The sequence below is a fragment of the Adelges cooleyi genome, unplaced genomic scaffold (assembly GCF_023614345.1).
Source record: "Adelges cooleyi isolate 19-005CV unplaced genomic scaffold, UGA_ACOO_1.1 ACOO_flye_CR_arks_rails_tigmint_CR_PRNA_308, whole genome shotgun sequence".
NCBI lineage: Eukaryota > Metazoa > Arthropoda > Insecta > Hemiptera > Adelgidae > Adelges > Adelges cooleyi.
Window position 1 is genome coordinate 758,582 of NW_026095979.1, and position 22,613 is coordinate 781,194.

Consider the following 22,613-nt stretch of genomic DNA (forward strand, 5'->3'; position numbering starts at 1 on the left):
GTACAGCGCCAATGGCCAGAAATTTTCTCCTCAATGGTACAAATTGTATCAATGGCTAGAATACAGCCCAGAAAAAGATGCAGTGTTTTGTTTTTACTGTAGAGCCTTTGCTTTATCTGGTCACCATGAGGAGTCTTTTATTATAAATGGATTTAATATGTCTTCCAAAACATGAACGTAGTACACCTCACAAAGAAGCAATGGTTAAATTGGCAGGTTTTAAACATTCATTGGTTGAGGGCAATATTGTGACTAAAATTGATAACCATCATAAAATGATAGTCATGAAAAATATTAGCTATTTGAATGATATTTTAGATACTTTGCTATTTTGTGCTAGACAAGGAATTGTTTTTCGGGGACATAATGAACAAGACGAGTCTTTGTTAAATAACAAAGTGAATTTTTTAGAGTTATTACACCTGAGAGCAAAAGATAATGATATAATTAAACAATATTTTATTAAAAAAGAAAAAAGTATCGTTATATCCACCCAGAGTTTCAAAACACTTTTTTGTCGTTAATGGCAAACAATGTCAAATTGAGCATAATATCTAATATACAAAAAGCAGGTATATACAGCATACTGGTCGATGAGACACAGGACATAAGTAGGCATGAACAAGTGTCTATTTGTATTAAGTATGTTACGAAAAGTTTTGAACCAATACATATATTAAATTTATGCTTAATTGATTTAACTAAACAAGTTAAACAAATAAGAAATATGTTTGGCGTTTTGAATTCATTACATAATTTTATTGGTGCCTCTTCAAAAAGATATTCTGTTTTTGAATCTATGACAAAAACGTTTTCTGATGGCAAAGGACCAAAAACTTTAAAATCTTTATCTGATACTCGGTGGAATTGCCGAATAGAAGCTATTAAAGCAGTACTTGAAAACTGATCAGCGTTATTGCATTCACATCATGAAATTAGAGAAAATGACACTTTTGCAGGACTTGATGCTAGTTCATTACTTAAATTAATCGAAACCTTTGATTTTATTTTTTGCTTAAATTTACAAAAATTTGTGTTGAATCAAACTAATATTTTATCAAAATACCTTCAATCTTCATCAATTAATTATTCATCGGTACATTTGATGGCACAACAAACAATTAATACGTTTAAAGACAGTCGATGTAATGATAAGTTCAATAGTATATGGATAGAAACCCAAGTTATTGTTGATAAATATGATTTAGAAGAAGCAAAATTACCTAGAGAGAGAAAAATTTCAATGAAATTAGGTGGAGAAAAGTCCCAACAAAATGCATTAAACATAAAAGATCATTATTTAATTAATGTTTATTATGTAGTTTTGGATATAGTTGTTGCCGATATAGAAGAAAGATTTAAAGAAAACAATTTAGCTCTTTTAAATGCTATGAATGGTATATTAACTAGTGATTTACCTGATGTGGCTTCATATAAGTTAGTATGTAACACGTATGATATTAATATTTCTGAACTACAGAGTGAAGTTAATATATTTAATCGGATGTTTAAAACACAAAATGTGAAAGAAAGTCTACTCGACAGTCGGATATCATATATTTTATCCAACAATATACAGGTCGGATTCCCACTGTATTCCCAAATTTTAAAATTATTTTTAACATTACCGACAAATACAGCAACGTGCGAAAGAAGTTTTTCCATATTAAAACGTATAAAAATTTATCTTAGATGTTCTACTTGGCAAGATCGTTTAAATGATTTAGCAATACTCTATGTGCATCGAGATCAAGAAGTCAACAAGGACAATGTTATAAAAGAATTTGATGCCACAGAGAATGGACGACGCATGATTCTACACTAAATTGAAAAATAAATTTTAACTTGCAACAATATATGAAATCAGAAATTGTATATTTGTGTGATAAATTAATGTAAATAAATGTTTAAACTAAAAAACTAAATTATGAGATTTATGGTATATTTTTACTTAATTTTTATGAACAATTACCCAGGACTCACCGATATACTGACTGCTCACTCCCTTCTTTAGACTACAACTAAATTAAAAATAATATTCAAGGTGCTTGCTACCCCATGAATTTACTCCAAATGACGCCCCTGCTACACTTCAACTACTGGTTGAAATAAGGTTGGAGAAAAGCCATATTTTTGAAACACTTCTAGACTATAAAAGCACTTATTATCAAAAAAACAATAAAAGAAAAGACACTTCCAGTTTTTAATACAGCTTTGCGAGGGCCTGAATGACGAATTTGCCAGACTTCGTTTTCTCACTATCACATTGCTTAATAATCATCAAGATATGAGATAAACCAAATTCGGTCAATGCTACTTTTATATTGACATTCAAGCAATGTGGCTATCTCTCAAAAACGCAATTCTAAGTAAAAGCTTTGAATTGGTGCCACTTTAAGAAAAATATGAGGTCCTCAACTAAAAAGTAAGGACACGTAGTTTATAGGATAAAATGAGGAAATTATTGATGTATTCAAAACCACCATAATTGATTCTGAAAACTAGAGTACTTGCTCAACTGATTAATTTCAGGTTTTGATTTTTGAAAATTGAAGTCAAACATTTAGGATATGTTTAAAATGCGAAACCGGGGTGTGGGACATTGTGAGGGGAATGAAAATTGAATCATTTGGTATTTTTTTTTTAATTAGAAGAAGATAGTTTAAGTACCTTAATTTTGTTAAAAAAACGTTGTTCCGGAACTATTTTACGTAAAGAGTAAACAAGTTTCCTAAAAATCAAAACACAAGTCTAGTAAAAGTTTGCGGACTTAAAATTCCTTGGTTTCAGAGAATTACCCACATGTATAAATGTTTAAAAAATAATAATTAGTTATTAAACACATTATAATTGTATTATCCCTAACTATTATGTTTATTAAAACAATGCACAATCGTATACTGAATCTTCTTGTCAAAGACATCATACATACACATTCCATTCTAGATATAAACATAGCCGATAACGTGCGCTCAATTAAAGCAGACCTCTCTATTAACCAATCAAAAAATATCGTAATTAATCAAGATGGGACCTCAGAGAAGGTTATAAAAAGGCATAACTGACCGACGAAGTCTTCTTAATAACGCTTACACTTGCTCCTGAGTCAATAGTGAACTTATAACTAACATTATTTAAAATACCTCTAATTACTGGGTTATTACTTAGACCATTTTTGTTATTCATAACGCAGCTACTTAATATTGTCTACTAACGGGGGTGGTCTTTGGCTATTATCATTATTACCATTAGGATTCATATACCCTTGTGGATTGTATAGATTACTACTATTAATATTACGACTAACATCATAACTATTAATGTTATATTTACCATTACCAGATATAAAATAATTTTTCCTAATAGTTCTTTCTTATACTTTAAAATATACTGTCTTAACATAAATAATATAAATATATTATTAATATACAAAATATATGACATGCACGGCAGTCTCGACTGCTGCAGGTTCATATCTTACTCTCTTCTCTTAATAACCTAAATTCAATTCATACAGCGAGTTCACCACACGAAAGGATCGTTTGTGTCTGTTGATGATCGAGATTGAACTATACAAATGGCAGCTTATTTTTATACTTAAAAAACAAACCTTTCTCCTTTTTAATTAATAATGTAATTGGTGCCTGCCAATCTGTGTATGCGGATTCTTGCCCATGCTGCCCTTATAGCAAACACAGTCGTACATGCATACCTGATTACTTTATAGACCAGTTTGTATTATTAATGTAGTCAATGCACAAATACATGTAACTTTATTGATTAATGGTAAATCATATCATCGTAAGCCCACATAACTTCAATAGAAGACTACGTCCAGGTAAGTGAATAAACAATAATAATAATATATCCGTAATAGGAAGTTAAAGCTAGAAAACTGCACCCAATAAACCGTCAATAAAAAACATACATTACACCCCGTATAAGTCTCTTTCCCTCTTCTTATTTTATGTTTATTTCTATTAGAAAGTGAAGGTGCAAACACAATTTTCCGTTAAAATCTTTATTCGTATGTTTGTAAATTTTTAATTTTTTAATTTTTTAATTATGACTAGTTTTATTCGCACTCAATAGATACACTTTTACTCATGACTATTTTTATTAGTATACAATGTTTAATTTTTAATAATGACTAAGTTTATTTTTTATTAATACATTAACACGTTGGCTACCGAGCTATTTTTGAGAAAACTTCCCTATCATACCAAGGCTATACCGTAGAAACTAAATACCATTTAAAAAAAACCCGATAACACCACTATGATGCAGTATATATGAAGATAAAGAAAATAATTAAATTAAATTAAAACCATTCAATGTTGTGGGAAGTCGAGAGTAGTGATGGGAATCCGAAAATCCGAATTTTCACAAAAAAAAACGGTATTTTAGCTATTTTAAAATCATATAAGTGTTAAAAAGTTTTACAATATAAAGCTGTGTACCTAAGAACATTTTTTTTGATAAATATATAAAAATAAAACTAAACACCTAAAAGATAAACTGCTTTTGGACTTCAGATTTGTTGAAATCCGAAAATCCGGAACACTTCGGATTTATCTAGCCCATGATTCAAAATATTTACGGTAAAAAATGTATTGTAATAAAATATAATAAAGTTTTTAATTAAATAAAAACAATAACATTCCAGTACAATTACAGTATTACAGTAAACATTTAGTTTTTTTTTGTAATTTTTAATAGAAATAAGATAATAATGTTTTTTATATTAGACACCGAGGAGTGTAATATTTCAATTGATAAATACATAAAAATGTTTAAAATATTATTATTATCATTATGGTTACTAAACATGTATCATCAATATTGTCAAAGCTTGTTAGTTATCTTCAACGGTGCTAAAATTTATTGGCAAAAGGACATATTCCGTCATGTAGTGTAGTGAAATACAGAATTCTCATGTAATCCGCAATGTTCATCATTTTATTGTTATCTAAAAAAATCATTTTTTTTATCAGAAGATGGCCAACAAACGTCATTAGTTAAAACATTTTAACACTTTGTAAATTAACTTCACCTTCGAATTTCTTTAAAATACGTTTCGGTTCATCGATAGGTCTTGAGATTGTCCTCAAGTCATTGTATGACTCTTCCACGAATTCGGCGTACTCATCAGGGGAAAGTACACCGTCTTCGTCAACGTCGAGCTCAATAAAGTCAGATATGATAGCAAAGATCTCGCATAGAGTGAATACTCTCAATTCCTAAACAATTGTTAATGCAAAAATGTATAGTAACTATTAACTAGTAGGCGAGATTGTATAACAAACACAACAGCAAATAGCTTTGAAATTTATAAAAAAAAAAAGTTTAAACAATATTACAGTGTCCTTAACCGCCATATTGCGTTCTGCCGCAGCGACAATTAAATTCATCAAAATTCTTCCAGCGGGTCCTGTGCGAGTTTTAATAATTAGTAGATTTTCAGTTACTTGTCATGCCTAATACAATATAAAAATAATTGTTCATTCTTACCGTCGGATTCGAATATCTGTTCCAATTTGTCTTCCGTGGTAGATATACCAAGCTCTTTGAACACTTCTTTACATTTAAGAAAATCGATGCTTCCGGTTCCACTCTGGTCTTCTACGTACAAGCTGCCAAAATCTTTTACTTGCTTTAGGGTCAGACCACGGCCCTACAATGTATATGTATTATTACAAGCGTTATGCAAGGATGTGTTTAAAAAAAAATTAAATGTATAAATTGCACTATAAAGACCACAATTTTTATTTCTCTTATTTGTTTTACTTTTTAAAAAAAAATTTGTTTTGTTATATTTTATTTCTGTTTGTTCAAGACGGTCATCTGGTTAAGATTAAATTGCTGACAATTTTAACCTTTCATAACTTAAAAAGTAATTATCCAAAAATGGTTGTTAACCAGTCAAAGTTCTCAGCAAATATATCAAATTGTGATTTACTTTTATAGATATAACTCGTCCAGTTCATCTTTACACTTTGTAACGTCACACGTCTGAATAGATCAGGGGTTCGAAACGTATGGTTAAACGACAGTGTTACCAGTATTAGGGAAATATGAATTCACGGTCCACTGTTTAGTGATACTAACTAACATTGGTCATTGTTACGAGTTAATCAAATATCAATAACATTTTATTATGACAACTGTATTTCTCAATAGTTGATACAACCTCTTCAAGAAATATGTTGGCAGCACCTCTATACTACTTTGTTGACCCCTACAACTTTTAAAGCATAACGATCGCCAGCTGTCAAAATGATGAACTGGACGAGTCATACTAAAGTATAACACAGATTGTTTTGTTTTTATTTAAAATTTTCAAGTGTAATATATGAACTACGAAAAAAGGTTAAATGCGAAAAAATTGTAATTTTTTTTTTTAAATTATAGAAATAAACAATAAGAATCATATCATATCTATTGTATTAATACACATATTAATTCTGATTTTGCGAAAAAAAATGCCTATATTTGACTCCTTAATAAACGGTCTGGTGTAGTGATGGCTTTAATGAAAAATAAAAAAACAAAACGGATATGTGTTAAAATCAAGGAAAAAAGAAAAATGGTAAATAATAGTTTTAAAAATCAATGCTATTACATTGTAGTCAATACCAATTAAAAAAAAATAATCGTATCATTTTTATAATTTTAAACGGTTTATTATTTTTTAGTTTTGATTATTAATTAAATTTATATCGCATTAGTTATTTTTGTCTAGACCAAGTTCGTTTAATATATTTAAACTAATTTCAAAAGAAATAATGATAATAGTATCTTCTATTTAATTATTTGTATTTTTTTTTTTTTTGAAAATTCATATTCTAAATTATTTTTTTTTTAGAAGCTTTCTAATTAGTAAATCTAAAGATTATATTTTCACCTTGGTATTGAACTTACTTTTGGTTTGATTTCCAATATGACCAATAAGAAATCCACCGCGTTCATTACATGTTCGTCTAAAATTTAATTAAAAATTAAAAATTGTCTATATCAAGGGAACCGCCTCCTCGGCTTATGTGCATTACCGCCTTTTTCGGCTATAAGTTGTTCTAATTTTGCGTTGAATGCATCATTCATTGTTTTCAAATATTCTGCTTTTGATAGCTGTTTAAGAGTAAGATATCCCGGTTGGCTATTAATTTGGGTGAGTAGACTGAACTGCTCCAGGAAAAATCTTACTTCATAAGGCGTGAGTCTTTTTCCCTGAAAACAATTTATACATACACAGTGATTGCTTATAACATCAATGACTCAGCCGTTATCTAAAAATATGTCTTGGAATTTTTAATGCTATCCTTTTATAGTTAACATTTCACCAAATTTTGAACACATTTTCCATAAAAAAAAAACACCATCCTTTATGTGTAAAGTTAAGAACTTAAGCTTTTCAAATGCTTCAAATATTTTTTCAAATAACAAATAATTTGCTGCAAATTTCACTTGGTCGAAAACCGGGTTTAAGCATTACCTTTCAAAGATAACAAAGTTTAGTTTCAACCGTATTCCGTCTATCGATCTAAATTTTTAAATTTTAGTTACCTTTAGTCACGTGGTGTTTTATTAAAGATCATTAATTTTCTCCAAAGAAAAAAAATACAAAATCGCGATTATTTTATAAGAAAATGAGTGTCATATGCTTAATAAATCGCTCTGTTATAAGAAGACTATTTGAAAATTTGGAGTTTATAGGGCTTTGACGAATAAGTGATAGGATTTTTATGTTTAACAATACATACAATTTTAGCTAATTCGTAACTATAATAATAGTTTGACACAAATTCCATTTGAGCAAACAATTGTAAATATATTACATTTAAAGTTTAAACTAGTTGATTAGAGACTTTGAATACTTGATTTTTGTCGGAGCCTTTCTTGTTGTATTCCGCCAAAGGAATCAATAAATATTGTAAAATCAAAGAATCGAACTCATCTGTAAAAAAATTGATTAGTTATTAATTTTTAATAAATCATTAACGATGGCTTTGTGCATGATATAATATTATTAGCAAAAATTTTATTGTGAATGGCTAGCTGTAGATGTCCATTGTGTCACTCTGTCTGTTTTTTTTTTGGATTCCACGGACCCAGGCGACAGGTGTAATACCTTTAAATATACATATTGCTTGCCATTCATTTAAAAATTTTAAGCATTAACTTAATTTTTACTCGACATTATATCTAATATCATCCCAATTTATTGACTGGGTGGTAGTCAACCAATATATACTACAGTCAGCATGTATTAAAATAATTTTTTTTAGAATATATTCTAGAGCTTTATCAACTTTTGAAACATAAATAGTTATGTAAATATTTTATTAATATGTTAAATTAATAATAATGTGCAGGAAATTTTGAATAGTCTATAACCAGTTTTGGATCATTTATTTTAAAGAAAGGGTGTTATTTTTGCACGCATCTCAACCGCACTCCACAATTTACTTTGATAATTATTCTTAACTTAAAAGTTTAATTAGACACTTGTATTGTACTCACATTGTACGCTACTATTTAAGTTTTAATAGTTTATAGGCCATTAGCCAATACTAAAAGAGACAGAAATTTGAATATTTTCTAATATTTTGCTAAAACATGAGTTAAATTTTGTTCAGAATCGTTTCGATTGAAATTTTGTAGTTCAATTATTTTTTATTACATAAAAAATAAACTAGTGTAGAGCGTTAAACGAATTGCCCGGCGTAAGCGGCCATGACATTCGACTTAAATTGTCGGAAAGATAGGTAATATAATTATTTATTAATAAGTTACTTGATTCGTGTTCATAAAATGTGTCATGATTATTATAGTTCATTCCAAAGGATTCGTGCACGAATTGTGCGATTTGCTTCTCGTTAACTAGGTGCTTGCCGTTTTTGGGACCTTCAAACAGTTTAGCCAACGATTCTAATTGTTCCCTGTCCAGTCCGGCGCTCTGAAATAAAATATGACGGCCTATTAAGTGTATTCGTAAACATGTACAGTGTATCTATAGCCGATGACGTGGCAGATTTACATACATAATATAATAATATAACATTTTTTTTAAATTTCCTAAGTGTTTTTATTGAGATTCAAATTTGAAATTTCCAAATGTAATATAAAATTTTCTCAGCTTTTTGAAAGAAATATTTAAAAAATTTCAAACTTTGTGCAAATTTTCTGATACGCGAAATATATCAATATTTTTTTCAGAAAGCCGTGATTATTTTACATAAGAAACTGATTTTTTTTTTTTTATGACCGAATATACCAACTATAAAAAAGTTATAAATAAAAGGTGCGAAGACAAAAATTTAAAAAATACTTTTTACGACTATGGCCAAAATAATTGCAAAAAAAATAATCCAAAATAAATTGAAGCGTTCGTTCGTATTTGGCGGTTTGACCTATGTCTAATATCATTGATTAAGTATACTTAATGTATATGATATTAATCAATGATAATATCATACACTTACCCATGCCGACGTTAGAAAAGACACCGCGCAAACAATAAGGGCGCTCTTGAAATGCATACTTTGAAGTGTTTTTAAAACAATAAATGAAAATTCAATCGAGTACTTTGTAATAATATAGCTGTACGGTTATTTGGAACCGAAGTTGAACGACGAATGAACAGTAAAATAATTGTTTTTCACGCGTACTATAATGCACTATAAGATTTATAAACAATTTGCTAGACAATACAAAACCGTGTTTCTTATGCGGTTTTGTGCAATTTTTTAACACCAATGTTTACAAAGGTGTGTTTTTTTTTTACCGCGGACGACCGCGTCTTGTTTTTACGATTATATTTTTTTCTTTCCCGGCGTGTTGACTTTTGTTACCAACAGAATTGTAAAATAAGTTAGTATTTTATACACAAAACGGTTATAAAACATTTTTTTTTTTTTGTGTAAATGGAATATATTATAAATTTGCAATATTTTCCATTGTTTTTCAATACTTGAAAAAGTAAAAGTCAAACAGACAGGAAAGTCAAAGATTTCCTCGACAAGAAAATCGAGTAAAAAAATCCCCATAAATTTACACATAATACAACTATTTTTAAAAATAGTCCAATTAGTTCCAATATTGTAAGGATAATTTTTTTTACTTTATATTATACTATCGAAATAATATGACAAGGCAAAAAATATAATAAACCCTTTCCCTAAATGGGGTGAACTATTTCATTTTCGCTTCGATATGATAGCAGAGCGCTTGTCAACGTTTATCGAGAGTACTTTGACTGATTTTTTAATAGGCATTTTTTTAAATTAGGTATGTATTCTATTTCACTCGGTGAAGATTTAATGCTTAAATCGTTTTTATCGATAACAACAATTTTATAGCATTTCCTCCAGCCTACTTCTCAAAATGCCAATACATCTATAAATATTTATTCAAAACTTGTTATCGTGTAGTCTATATATTTTCATGATATAACAAATATACAAAAAAACATAAAACTAGGTATATTCTTTTTTTGTATCTAGAAAAACGTTATCGAGTAGAACGAATATTTTCTATCGTGTGGAACTATTTAAATAGAGGCCATATTTGGGTATCCACTGATACAGTTTAAGATTTTATTTTGTAGTATACATTTTTTTTTACATGAAATTTGCCGTGATAAATGAAAAAGAGTGTATACAACACACAGTTAGTAGTAGTGTTTTATTTTGAGTCTTATTTACCTTAAGTTCGTATCGGTGTGAATAAACACATGAATAATAATAATAAACATAAAAATAATAAATAATGGTCTATGTACTCGGATTTTCAGTAAACGCGTTCGTATATAAAATACCTTGAAGTATTGTGTGTACAAATGCACAATTATAATAATTCATTGTTCTTAGAGTCTTACTTTTTAGAAATTCAGAATTTAGCACACAATAATATGTTGCGAAGCAATTTGAAATCAACATTCAATTTAAAATAAGTAGTATTAATTTTGGTACCCTAAATTGTTCTAATATAAATTGTAATTGAGCGAATCAAATACAAATGTGGGGTTGGCCAGCCAGTATATCTTTTTCCACAATTTTTGCTATAACATATATATATATATATATATATATATATATATATATATATACAGATGTTTATTTTATCGCGAACCACTCAATACATCATAGGGTTTTATAAATAAGAATTTTTTTTTTTTTCATACTGTTTTTAAAAACAATGGGGTCACAATTTTTTTTCCATACTCAACGTTGCGCATCGCTCAGTATCGTCGAAAATAATCATGTTTTACCTCCATGTAACATAGATAATGTTATCACGATCAAAACCCATCTATTTTTTCGTTGATTAATTAGGTAAATTTTTGTTTCATGTCAATTGTCTACAACTTAATTCGATTTTTCACTACATATAAGTGGAATTTAATATTATACAATAACCTAAATATTATTATAAATATATATCAGAAAAGCGCACTAATGTTAAATTGTTGTTCTTGTTTAATATCGAATATACGAATTTTTGTAATCAAAATGTAGTTTTTTAAATAAATACTATTACGATGCCACACCCTATTCCGCCCCCTTATTTTAATTTTTGTACTTTTTAAATTATTTAAAGTTATAATTGCTGTTGCCGCTGTCGGCGTTCAGTAGAGTCACTATTTAGGTTTAATGACTAGGATTTGCTTTTAGTATTAAAAATAAATAAAAATTGCCCTGTTCGTTGTTTTTGCATTTAATATGGTTTTTTTTTTATAAGAAATATATGACACTAAAACATGTCGGAACCAATTGCACAAAAATTGTCTGTTTTACAGAAGAAATATTTTACAAGTTTTCAAATGAATATGATATTGAATAACGATGTTACACTGAACCAACTTAGATCTAACAAATACAAATCTTATTTTTTAACACAAAAACACATACCTGAGTGATGACACCTCACATCGGACTCAAAGCGGTTAGGTTAGGTTAGGTTAAATTGGGAATACAAGTTGGGGGAAAAACATGTTACCTCAGCGGTGTAACGATCGAGTTAATCTAACCTAACCGACACTGCGTGAACAATTGCTTTATTCTTAAATCAAATTGGTCTTTTTTTAGTAAAATGATATGTCATTATGTTCGAAAGACGGATAGGCTAAAATGGTCAACTGAAAGTATGGACAAAGACATTTCTGTCGTTCTAAAAAAAGAAATGGGTTAAAAAATTGCTGCTCGGCAATTTACAGCTTCCCAGACGACATTGGACGGTATGTAAAAAAGAAAATGTCGATTTCGTGATTGATAAAATCAACAGAAAATTTAAATATGTTTTAAATGAACAACAAGGACTAGAACTAGTGGGCTATTTGAAGTCGACGGAAAAAAGACTTTTTAGTTTAACTTTATTAGATTTTCGTAAAGTGGCTTTCCAACCTGCCGAACGAAATAGTTGCTCTCACCGTTTCAATAAGGCTGATGGAATGGTTGATGAAGACTGGATGAATAGTTTTTTATTGGGACACCCAGATTTGAGCTTATGAAAACCTAAAGCCACTTCTGGTGCCCGTGTTATGGGTTTTAATAAAGTAGCTTATAATCAGTTCTTCTATTTATTAACTAGGTGCATTGGTAAAGATAAGCTGAATGCGAATAGAATATGCAATTGCGATAAGACTGGTACCGCAGTAATGCCAAAAGGACAGTCAAAGTATTAGCTACTAAAGGAAAAAGACAAGTTGGCATTTTAACATCCGCTGAACGCAAAAAACGGTTACAGCAGTAATATGCTTTTCGGCAAATGGTGCATAGGTTCCTCCAATGTTAATTTTCCCTAGAAAAGAAATCAACCACATTTATCTTTTTGACTACCCCTGGATCGTGGGTTGAATGTCATGCTGTTTCATGAAGGATTACTTCTGAGCTGTTTTTAAAATGGCTCATGAAATTTGTTGAATTTTCGAGTGCAACAAAAGAAGATCCAGTTCTATTCGTTTTTCATGGTCATTTGTCACACTCTAAACATTTTACCCGTTATTGATGTTGCTAGAAAAAAATGGAGTTATTTTACTATGCTTGCACCCCATTGATCTTATAAAATAAAACTATGTGACGTATTTTTCATGAAACCATTATGCACATACATGAAAAATGAAGTTAGGAAATGGCTCCGTTGTAATCCAGGCAAAGTTGGTACTTTAGGAAATATTTCATTGTTATTTTGCGCAGCTTTCATACATGCTGCAAAAATGAAAACGGCAATGAAGAGTTTTGAAGCATTTAAAATATGGCCTCCGAACAAAAATTTTTTTAGTGATAATGATTTTTTGCCATCTATTGTAACTGACATTGTACCGAGTCAACTGAAAAATATACTGGAGATGAAAAAGTAACTGATCAACATTTGAACTCGAAAACGACAAAAGCACAAGCTACAGTTGTTCTGAATGAGCCACAGTATTCCTGGGTGCTTCATAATTAACCAAGTACATTTCCAATTTAATCACCTGAAAATATAACACCAATTCTAAAAGTGAAACAAACAGAAAAAATAAATTCACGAAAGAGAGGTGAAACATCAACTTTAACGGAAGCGCCCTATAAGAATGACTTGCAAATAACACCAAAAACAAAAAAATAAAAAAAAATAAATTTGAGCAATTAAAATGGTATTTCAATACAATTTTACTTAAATACTTATATCATTGACGCAAGAATAACATATAGTATCAATTTCATTAACAGGGCTCTCATATATTTCAACATTAGCCGATGGTGATATATAAACACTAGCTATCAGTACACTAAGCTGATTCGGTAATAGAAATTTCAAAAAAACTTGTTCAAAATTTTCACATTGAGGGTAGAGACATTAATGGTCTGAAAGATTTTTTAACGACAATAAGTACCCCGCCTCCACGTACTTAATACTATTATTCTTATTTCTATTTAATCCAAAAACTAAATAATTACTGGAAAAAAATTCAGCACTCGATATATCATCTGAAAGCCCATTTTCAGTAAGCTCAAAAACATTATTAAAATAATAATAAATTATAATTAAAATAAAAAATCATAGTTCGAAGGCCACGCACATTTTGATAATAGATTTTTAGACAATTATTTGAAGTAGAAGGTTCCTGTTTAGAATTTAAACAATGAAATCTAGTGACATGTTTAGGTTTAAAATTGTTAAATTCAGAAAGAAATACATTGTAGCCAGAATTAGCTTTAAAACAAAAAATGCAATTAGTATTAAAATTATTATAATCATGCAAACCCGAGGATGACACTAAGTATGAAGTTGAGAAAGTAGACGTATTAGATGTTGACTTGTAGCTAGGTTGTCTATCAGCAGCTAGAAATGATTGGGTCTATGATGTCGTGGCACATTCCCGTTTTTTGACATGGAGGATCCAACTTTTGGTAAGCCATTTTGAAATATAATCCGCAATCCAACTTCTTAATTTTTTGATTATCGGTCAAGTTCAGCATAACATGAGCGCAACATGTTGTGCTGTAGAGGAGTCTTATCACTTACTATTTGAAACCCTTATTTCAAGATAGTGCCAAAACGTTTTGACGTGTTGAATAAAGCTAATAATTAGTCGCTGTTTCTTAGCAATCAAATATGATCTTTAGAGGATGTGCAGAGTTATCGGACGCTTTTCCGAGGTGGACTAGTTTTTGATTGTGAGGAATGAAGTCACCAAGACGCTCTAGAATGTTAATAAAAGTCGACCTGTCTTGGGTAATTCATTGTAGAACCAAAGTCACTGTGGATTCAGGAACTATAGGTTCACGTTCGAAAATCTCCTCTATAACTCGAGAAACCACCAGTTGCAACTCATCGTCTATGCTGGAGTTTTCTAAATTTGCCACTTTCTCTTTTAGAACGTCAATTTCACCTTGAAACATAACATTTTCTTCTCTCATCTTAGCCGTTTGAGTGCAAACAGATGCCAAGTCGGTTTTTAGATCTTTATACTGAGTAGCTTGTAGGTCAGATAGTGTCTATTGGATGCTAGTATATCTATTTTGAAGTTTTCAAAACAGCTATTAGGTCTGCATTGGAAATTGAGAACGTAGAAAGCTAGTCTTTAATTTTGTTGTCAGAATGACTAGACATAACTCTATGTTCCGGTATAATTTGAGTATTAAGTTTGCGTGGCATACTAGACATCCAGATGAAGATTACCCTTTTGCCTAAAAAAAAACTCAAATAGGCACAATTGAGAGATTTATGCCAAATGGAAATGACAACAGGCACCTTGATAAGTACCTTACGCCTTGAGTAATTAATTTTCAGTGAAAAAACCGTCACCACAGTCGTTTTATTGACATGTGCGCGAAACTTAATTAAAACAGCACGGAATGCGATAATAATTGTGTCGTTATGCGCCACGGATTTCGGTCGACGAAAAAATGTACTAAAATATATATACCTAATAACTTCTTACACAAAAAAAAAATAGTCTTTAACGAAAAAATATTGAGCAGACTGACTCAAAACCGACATCAGTCTGCACGCGCACTTTTTATACAATTTTGATCCAAAAAACGTAAAGAATGAACTATTATTTCCAGAGAAAATTCAAAGTGAAGACGGAGTTCATTTTGTACTATGACACACATACGGTTATTTTGTTACTTCATTTACTTTTTATGCATTATTATTAACGTATTAATTTATTAGCAAATGACCAATATATTTTAATTGAAAAATGATCTGTCTCTCTCTATATATAAGTATATATACATATAAATTTAGAGGAGAGTAAAAACACAGAATTATAAACATAAAAATCATCATAAATCTAAGCCCACCAATCGACTCACAACCATATGCACATAAATTATAATTTTAATATGCTCTCAGTATACAATATAAAACTAAATAAACGAAACTTTTTATAATTAAACCTTTTGTAATATTAACGACAAGTGTACCTTTTCAAATACACTAGGTAACCAAAATATCAGCTAAAGATGTTTTGAGTGTCTAAAACAATATTAAATTACCACAAGAAAACGTTATTCCCTGTACTCGAATAACTTAGCTACATTTTTAGTATTCAATTCTAACGTATTAACTGGTGTAGCAAAAATGGTCGCACACCACTGTTTTATTTTGTTATTACATTCCATACTACCAGTCAACTTTATGATGATTGAATCCACAAACCAAGTAAGCTTTCTTTAGTTATCACAATCATGACATCGTTTTTACATCCTTAATTTTTATAAGGACCTATATTTGCTCACTTTGTTCACTATTAACATCAAATTGTTGTAATGTCTCAAACAATGTTCGGATCATGCCGAAATATATTTTAAACATTAGTTATTATATGCTCTCGTAACATGATTGATTAATTAGGTAATACTCGAAACATACGTTTTTAAAAGTTTAGGCAAAGAAAGATGTGCACTGTGCAGATAATATTGATTTAAAAATCTTAGTTAACTAGAAGATCTCTATAAAGAATGATCAATTTTTTATCGTAAGACACTTATTTTCATTGAAGACTCAACTTAACCTGTAAACTCAACTAGAGTTTCACCAAATTACTCTGTGATATTAATTTTATATTAAACTATTTTGGGACCCTACTCGAGTTTTTTATGTTATATATACGTCGGTACCCTACTCAAGTACTTCAAAAAATACATCGGGGCCTAATTCATTCCAATTTTTTAGTTTGGGTACTAATTTAAGGTTATCCTTGATGTGATAAAAATCTGGAAATTACCAAAATAGATATAATGCATCTTTATATATAATTTTATTTAATTAATTATAAATAATGTTTTAATAGATTTCACCGGCGTACTATAGCAGTCGAACATTCCCTCATTCATTCGTTAAAACCGTGAACACTCTGAAAACCTATAATGAGCGAGAAATACAATTTTGTGAAAAAGAAATTACAATTCTGACAAATCCCGTTCAGACTTACAACGATACTAAAGGCCGCGATAAGGTGTTTGATAAATTCGACACGAAAGTCCAAGACATAATATGCACTCTCTCTTTAATAGTGAAAACGAAACTGGAGTACTTGACGAATATTCTGGATGGATTGCGAAGTGGAGGAGCTCTAGAAGTTGCAATGGATAAATTAACTGTTTTAAAAGCAGAAGCCGGGATTATGGTCCTGTTGTTTCAAAGTGGCAAAGTCAAGGCGGGTAAATGGTTTTGGAGTTATTTTTTTAAAATCCTGGCAATTATTGAATACGAAAGTAACAAACATTTCTTTGGGGAGACTCTAATGGAAGAAGAAGAATTACAAAGCGGTATTATAAGTTTTATTAAAAACTGCAAGGTTGAAAAATACCTTCCCAAGAAAATAACGGAGTCGGATTTGGTATCGAAAAATCCCAATGTACCCAAAGATATAGTTAAATACTTGCACAAGACTGTGCTAGGTTATTATTATTCTTTCGGTATGAATTTCTTAAAAATTTTCCATTTTTATTTAAAACCGTTTTGGACTGAATTTAAATTATTTTTTGGGAAAATAACAGGATTAATTGTAGAATGGTTGCCGACGATAAGACGGCACGTAGACGAAGTGAATAAAACCAAGGAATACATTGAAAACGGCCAATGGATATCGAAACCGTTCGGACACCTTAGTTACCACGAGTTAGTAAACCAAATTATAGCTGTGAGAATGTACGCCTATCTGTGGGTGATGTTGGTAATATTCAATAGAGAAATGCCTAAAATGGATGTAAACAGAATAGACGTCGTTTATAACAAGACAAAAGAGGCAATCGAAATGGTACAAGAATTCATGCCACACACCGACACTTTTTTTTCTGATGTAATAGCAGCGTTTCATTATGCAATGCACGAAGATCTAAAAAATTTCGACAGTATAATATCTAGAATATCGGTAAGAGTCAAAGACATTTTAGTTGAGTTAAACGGGCGTAATTCTAATGGTAGTGACTGGATCAGTATTGACACAAACGAAGAGTTTAGCGATGATATGAAAGAGCCATTTCTCCATGAATTTGGGAATAATTTTAATCTATTAAGAATTAATTTAATGCCTTTAAATTATGCGCTTGTGTTGAGTTTTCTGGCAGAAGGTAAATGATATATTATCAAGGATAATGGCCAAATTATTTATCTAACATTGCACTTATAATTTGTAATTTTTGTTCATACATCTTCCCATAGAAATATTACAATAGGCTAGAAATATCCTACTTCGTCACCATGAATATACCAACCTTATCCCGTTAATATTTATAGGACCTAATATTGTTCTACTCTTTTCCCTAATCTCTCTACGTTAAATTGTATTATTTTTTAATGTTATCTTAAGTATAAATCATATTATTTATTAAACATAATACATATTTTTAATATTGTTTTCACATTAACATACAATAAAGCACCACTTTAAAACTGTTGTATTCAAAAGCTCGTCTTTGCTTTAAAAGTAGAAACCATAAAAAAATAGAAGTAACTCTATTACTTATTGTAGTTTTCTAACTTAACAAAAAGGTTTATTTGCATTTCTTTTTAGTTTAAAATTATTAAAGTCACTTATTTAGATGATGTATAAATAGAACATGTTATTATGATCATATTGAATAGTTGTAATGATTGAATCATAAGTAATGTTTGTGAAATAATTTGTGTCATTTTCTTTAAATTTGTATAATGTTTTATTTAAAACGCTTCAACATTTTTATGCGCCATCATGTATTAATGTATATTAATACATATTGTAATAATACATGGTTTAATAAAAGAAAATATATATTTCAGTAATTAGTTGACTGTTGGTTCAATTTAATCATAGCAACCTAGAAATGTATTATGATTATTATGAAAGTGTCATTTTTTCTTTTTTAAGGCTTTTCATTAAAAAAAAGTTTGATTAGAGATTTTTGAGAAAATTGTAAACATGTTGTAGCACCAAACAAAATCTAGTCTAATTTTCGGGACTTAAGTTCTAAAAGCTTGCTAAAAATAAGAAATATTGAAAAAGCCTACACCTTTCCTAAGAAAAATGTTTTGTTTTAATGTTTTTTTGTTTTTCAATGTACGTCTATACGTTCAATGTATCTATTTTTTAAAAAGTTTTAGCATGCCTTAATTTTAAGATGAAAAATATGTACATTTCGTAGGTATTCAAAAAATTTGAAGGGGAGGGTTGAGCTTTTTAAATTTTTGGTTCATCAAAGTAATGAATCAAATTTCAAATTGACGAATAAGCCTACCCAATATCACTATGTTATATTGGTTCACTTAGAACAAGTGTGTTAAATTTGTAGTGCCTATAGCCGTAAATAACTAAATCTGCATCTGCATTTAGCTCTAAAATGTCTTCCCTTATTATTAAATCTTGTTTGTCGCATATTTTTTGTTCTGTTAAAGTAGTGCAGTTTGTTATGATTGGGAACTCTGAGATTACTAAAAAGAAGTTGTATCCATTGCTAGATCAACTGTTTCTTTCCCTGATCCACATAGACTTTTCATCCCTTGTTAGAACATTCTTCAGCTATACCAAAAAAAATTAGTTTACAAGTGAGGCAACTGGACCTCTTTTCTTTCCGATGTTTTTTTATACAAAACCGTCTTATCAGCCCCGTACCCCTTGCCTTGATTTACGGTTTTAATCTTACACCACAATATATCACTTCTCTAGCCCGTCTAAGATTCAGTTATTCACCATTTTTCTTATTTTCTCACCATACTGATTTTCCCCATCCTCTTTTTCATTGTCTTAATCTATCTTCCAACATTCTTAACCTGTTTTGTTCCCATCATATTCTAATGGCTTCCATTCAAACATATGTGCATAACTATTTTGTATTGTAATTTGTATTTATTTATATTCAAAGCTGGTACCTATCAACTTGAAAACGTACCTATGATGATAATATTGCACTTATGACGTTGTTAATAAAGGCTAATGAGGTTTTTTTTCAACATTTCTGATGCATAAAGATGTGAAAAATATAAATTGTTGTTCTTTTGAAAACAAACAACACAGTTTGTTATTGTCTATATCGACTACACACGCCATAATCATGTGGACGAAGAAAATGAGTTAAGTACGACTTAATAATAAAATTAAACGATTTGTTCTCGATTGAAAAAAAAAATATATATAATATCGTGATGTATCGTTTGTGAATTGTACAGCTAAGTATGCGCCACAGCGATTTAAATAATAAAAATAATATAATGTAGGTATACATTATTTTAGTGAAATATTACTGTTCTCAAACTTAATAGGTCGCGTGAAACCAACAAGTGTTTTTCGTATTTTGTTTCCAATGCGATATTTAGTCAGCCATTGGGAAAACTACTGTATAATAATAAAATGTAAAAAATAGTAATACCTATACAACGTTGGCTTACATACAACCAAGGGATTTTAATTAAAACAAAAATGCTAGTTGTATGTTATAATAACTATACGTTAAATACTAATTTCATGTAGTCCCATGTCCTCAGGGAAGAAATAACAAATAAAATAATTCTAAACACAACAACCATAGTAAAATACGAGTGTAAAAAATAAGTATTCGCTATAACCCATGTAAATACACAGTACTACCGTGCAAGAAAATAATTCAAACGTATAAAATCACAAACAACTAGATAGAATACGTGTAAAAAGAAAAAAAGTTTTTCTTAAATTCATACAAGAAAACATACCTACTCGTTTGTAGAGAGCCAAGGCATCGAAAAACACACAAAAAAAAAAATTAAATATCATACCCACGTCGTTTAAAAATATGTTACCAACTAAAAAGAAATGATCCATATTCGAACTCGAATATATTTATTATCAACTATGACAAATAGTTTAAAACTTATATAATATATGTACTTAAATGTTTAAGAGAAACGGAAAGGGCTATTTAACTAAAGGTCAAAGGATTAGAGATTTTTAACAAACACTGATCTAGTTCCTATTTTAAATACGCTGCCTAATTTTAAGGAAGAAAAATAATATAAAGATTTGTATAGTTTTAAAACTTTTAAAGATAATTTTTCTGAGTTTTAGCGAAAGTTTGATAAAAAGTAATTTTCAGATGTATCAATTGGACGGAATTCAATTTATTATTTTTTTTTTCAATGTAGGTTACTATTTTTTCTATGGAGGCTAATAGGCCGATATTTACTTTAGCTATTAAAAAATTAGTTAGATATATTAGGAAAAACTATGAAAAAAGTAAAAATATAAACTCTTATAATACCATTTTGAAAACAAAAAAGTAATATCGTCATTTTAACCCCTATCGATAAGATGTTAAACTGTATAACAAAAGAGTAATGAGCACAGTATAAACCACCGCAGTAAGAAATTACTTGTGGTAAGAATTTACAAATATTACTCTGTGGATTCTGTTCAGTATCCACAGATTCCCATCGAAGCGTTTTCTTAAATGTGATTTTTTCATTTAGTGACCAATTTTTTTTTAGTTTATTTACATTGTTTATTATAATATTATACTAGGCAGTTGTCTTATAACTTACAGAGTTGTGGAAGAATCTATCCTTATGGTAGGTAACGATCGCCTGTTTTCTTATTTCCTATTTATAATTTCAAATGGTATTTATACTTCCGAACCAGATGATCTCAATCGGTGGTTCAACTCAATTTTACTAACCTCTTACTATGTTAGTTTATAAGCGAGCCACACGATTAGAGACATACGTGTATATGATTTCGTGATAAAAAATGATTTTATATGGTTGTCGTTTTTTGTTTTATGGTACTATTTATATGGTATCAGATTAAAACCGTATTTAATATTATAGTCCCATACTATATCTAGCTTAAGGTAATTTTCAGACGTGAAAATCTAAACAATTATAGTATGATAGAATAATTGTTTATGGGTTCTTACAAAGCTATCTGTATGAAATGAGTATCCACCGGTCGTGTGTTTTGTATGATTGTTTTAGTAACCGGTAGAGTTCGACAAGTAAATAAACTGAAAACGTCCTAATAATTAACCTAATAATTAAAAAACTATCGGTTTTCAGCACAGTTAATCGTGTAAAGAAAGCTATCTGTCAGATCAGAGACGATCTACTAAAAAGTCGAGTGTCTGGTGCTCTTTGCTTAAAGATTAGAGTACAATTTTAGCTTCGATGCAGTGCAGCGAAGGTATTGGTTCTCCCACGATGTGGGGTTTTTTTTTGTCTGTATACACTGTAACATTTTTAATACTGGACCAATTCCTTCGAGTAGTAACTCTATAAATCACAAATTTCATTTAGTTGGTACTTTTTTTTGGGGGGGGGGGGGTAGATGAAAAAGTTGACTCCTTCATAGTTAAAATTTGAAAAAAAATATACGAATACTTAAGATGGAACTTTTACTGGCTATAATTTCGAAGAAAAAGTCTGGTCGAGTTGAAACTTATAAGGAATATTTATTTGGTATGCCCGCACACGTCAGTTGTATCAAATTTAAATTATCCCCATTTCCCAACCCCCTAGAGGAGGGTTTTTTGTTTTTTCGGGTTTCTTAGTCGTAATTTTATAACCTTCAAGTTTAAATTTTGTCAGTAGTCAGAACTTGTATGTATCCATAAAATATTAAACGGAAAACAAATTCGGCACTCCAGTTTTTCTTTAATTGCCGGAAAACTGAGTTTTTC

At 29.8% G+C, this 22,613-nt stretch overlaps 2 protein-coding genes across 2 annotated transcripts; one reads left to right on the plus strand and one right to left on the minus strand.

Moving 5' to 3' along the window:
- Positions 1–4,098: 4,098 nt before the first annotated feature.
- On the minus strand, positions 4,099–9,686 carry LOC126839855 (uncharacterized). The gene is made up of 9 exons (XM_050575274.1): positions 9,483–9,686; positions 8,794–8,956; positions 7,875–7,954; positions 7,050–7,227; positions 6,922–6,980; positions 5,512–5,674; positions 5,361–5,431; positions 5,054–5,240; positions 4,099–4,969 (listed from the first exon to the last, which is right to left on the minus strand). The coding sequence occupies exons 1-9, from the start codon at positions 9,537–9,539 to the stop codon at positions 4,875–4,877; spliced, it is 1,053 nt and encodes a 350-aa protein (XP_050431231.1). The 5' UTR covers positions 9,540–9,686; the 3' UTR covers positions 4,099–4,874.
- Positions 9,687–15,905: 6,219 nt separating this feature from the next.
- LOC126839854 (uncharacterized) lies at positions 15,906–18,512 on the plus strand. The gene is made up of 2 exons (XM_050575273.1): positions 15,906–16,152; positions 16,784–18,512. The coding sequence occupies exons 1-2, from the start codon at positions 16,072–16,074 to the stop codon at positions 18,071–18,073; spliced, it is 1,371 nt and encodes a 456-aa protein (XP_050431230.1). The 5' UTR covers positions 15,906–16,071; the 3' UTR covers positions 18,074–18,512.
- The last annotated feature ends 4,101 nt before the right edge of the window (positions 18,513–22,613 follow it).

What these genes read in the sequence shown, in the direction of transcription:
- LOC126839855 (XM_050575274.1), bottom strand. Translation starts at nt 9,539, where the DNA reads ATGCATTTCAAGAGCGCCCTTATTGTTTGCGCGGTGTCTTTTCTAACG. An exon ending in TATTGGAAATCAAACCAAAA is followed by an intron (nt 5,675 to 6,921) that starts GTAAGTTCAATA and finishes TATACATTGTAG; the next exon opens with GGCCGTGGTCTGACCCTAAA. An exon ending in ATATGGCGGTTAAGGACACT is followed by an intron (nt 5,241 to 5,360) that starts GTAATATTGTTT and finishes ACAATTGTTTAG; the next exon opens with GAATTGAGAGTATTCACTCT.
- LOC126839854 (XM_050575273.1), top strand. Translation starts at nt 16,072, where the DNA reads ATGGTCGCACACCACTGTTTTATTTTGTTATTACATTCCATACTACCA. An exon ending in TGATTGAATCCACAAACCAA is followed by an intron (nt 16,153 to 16,783) that starts GTAAGCTTTCTT and finishes ATGTTTTAATAG; the next exon opens with ATTTCACCGGCGTACTATAG.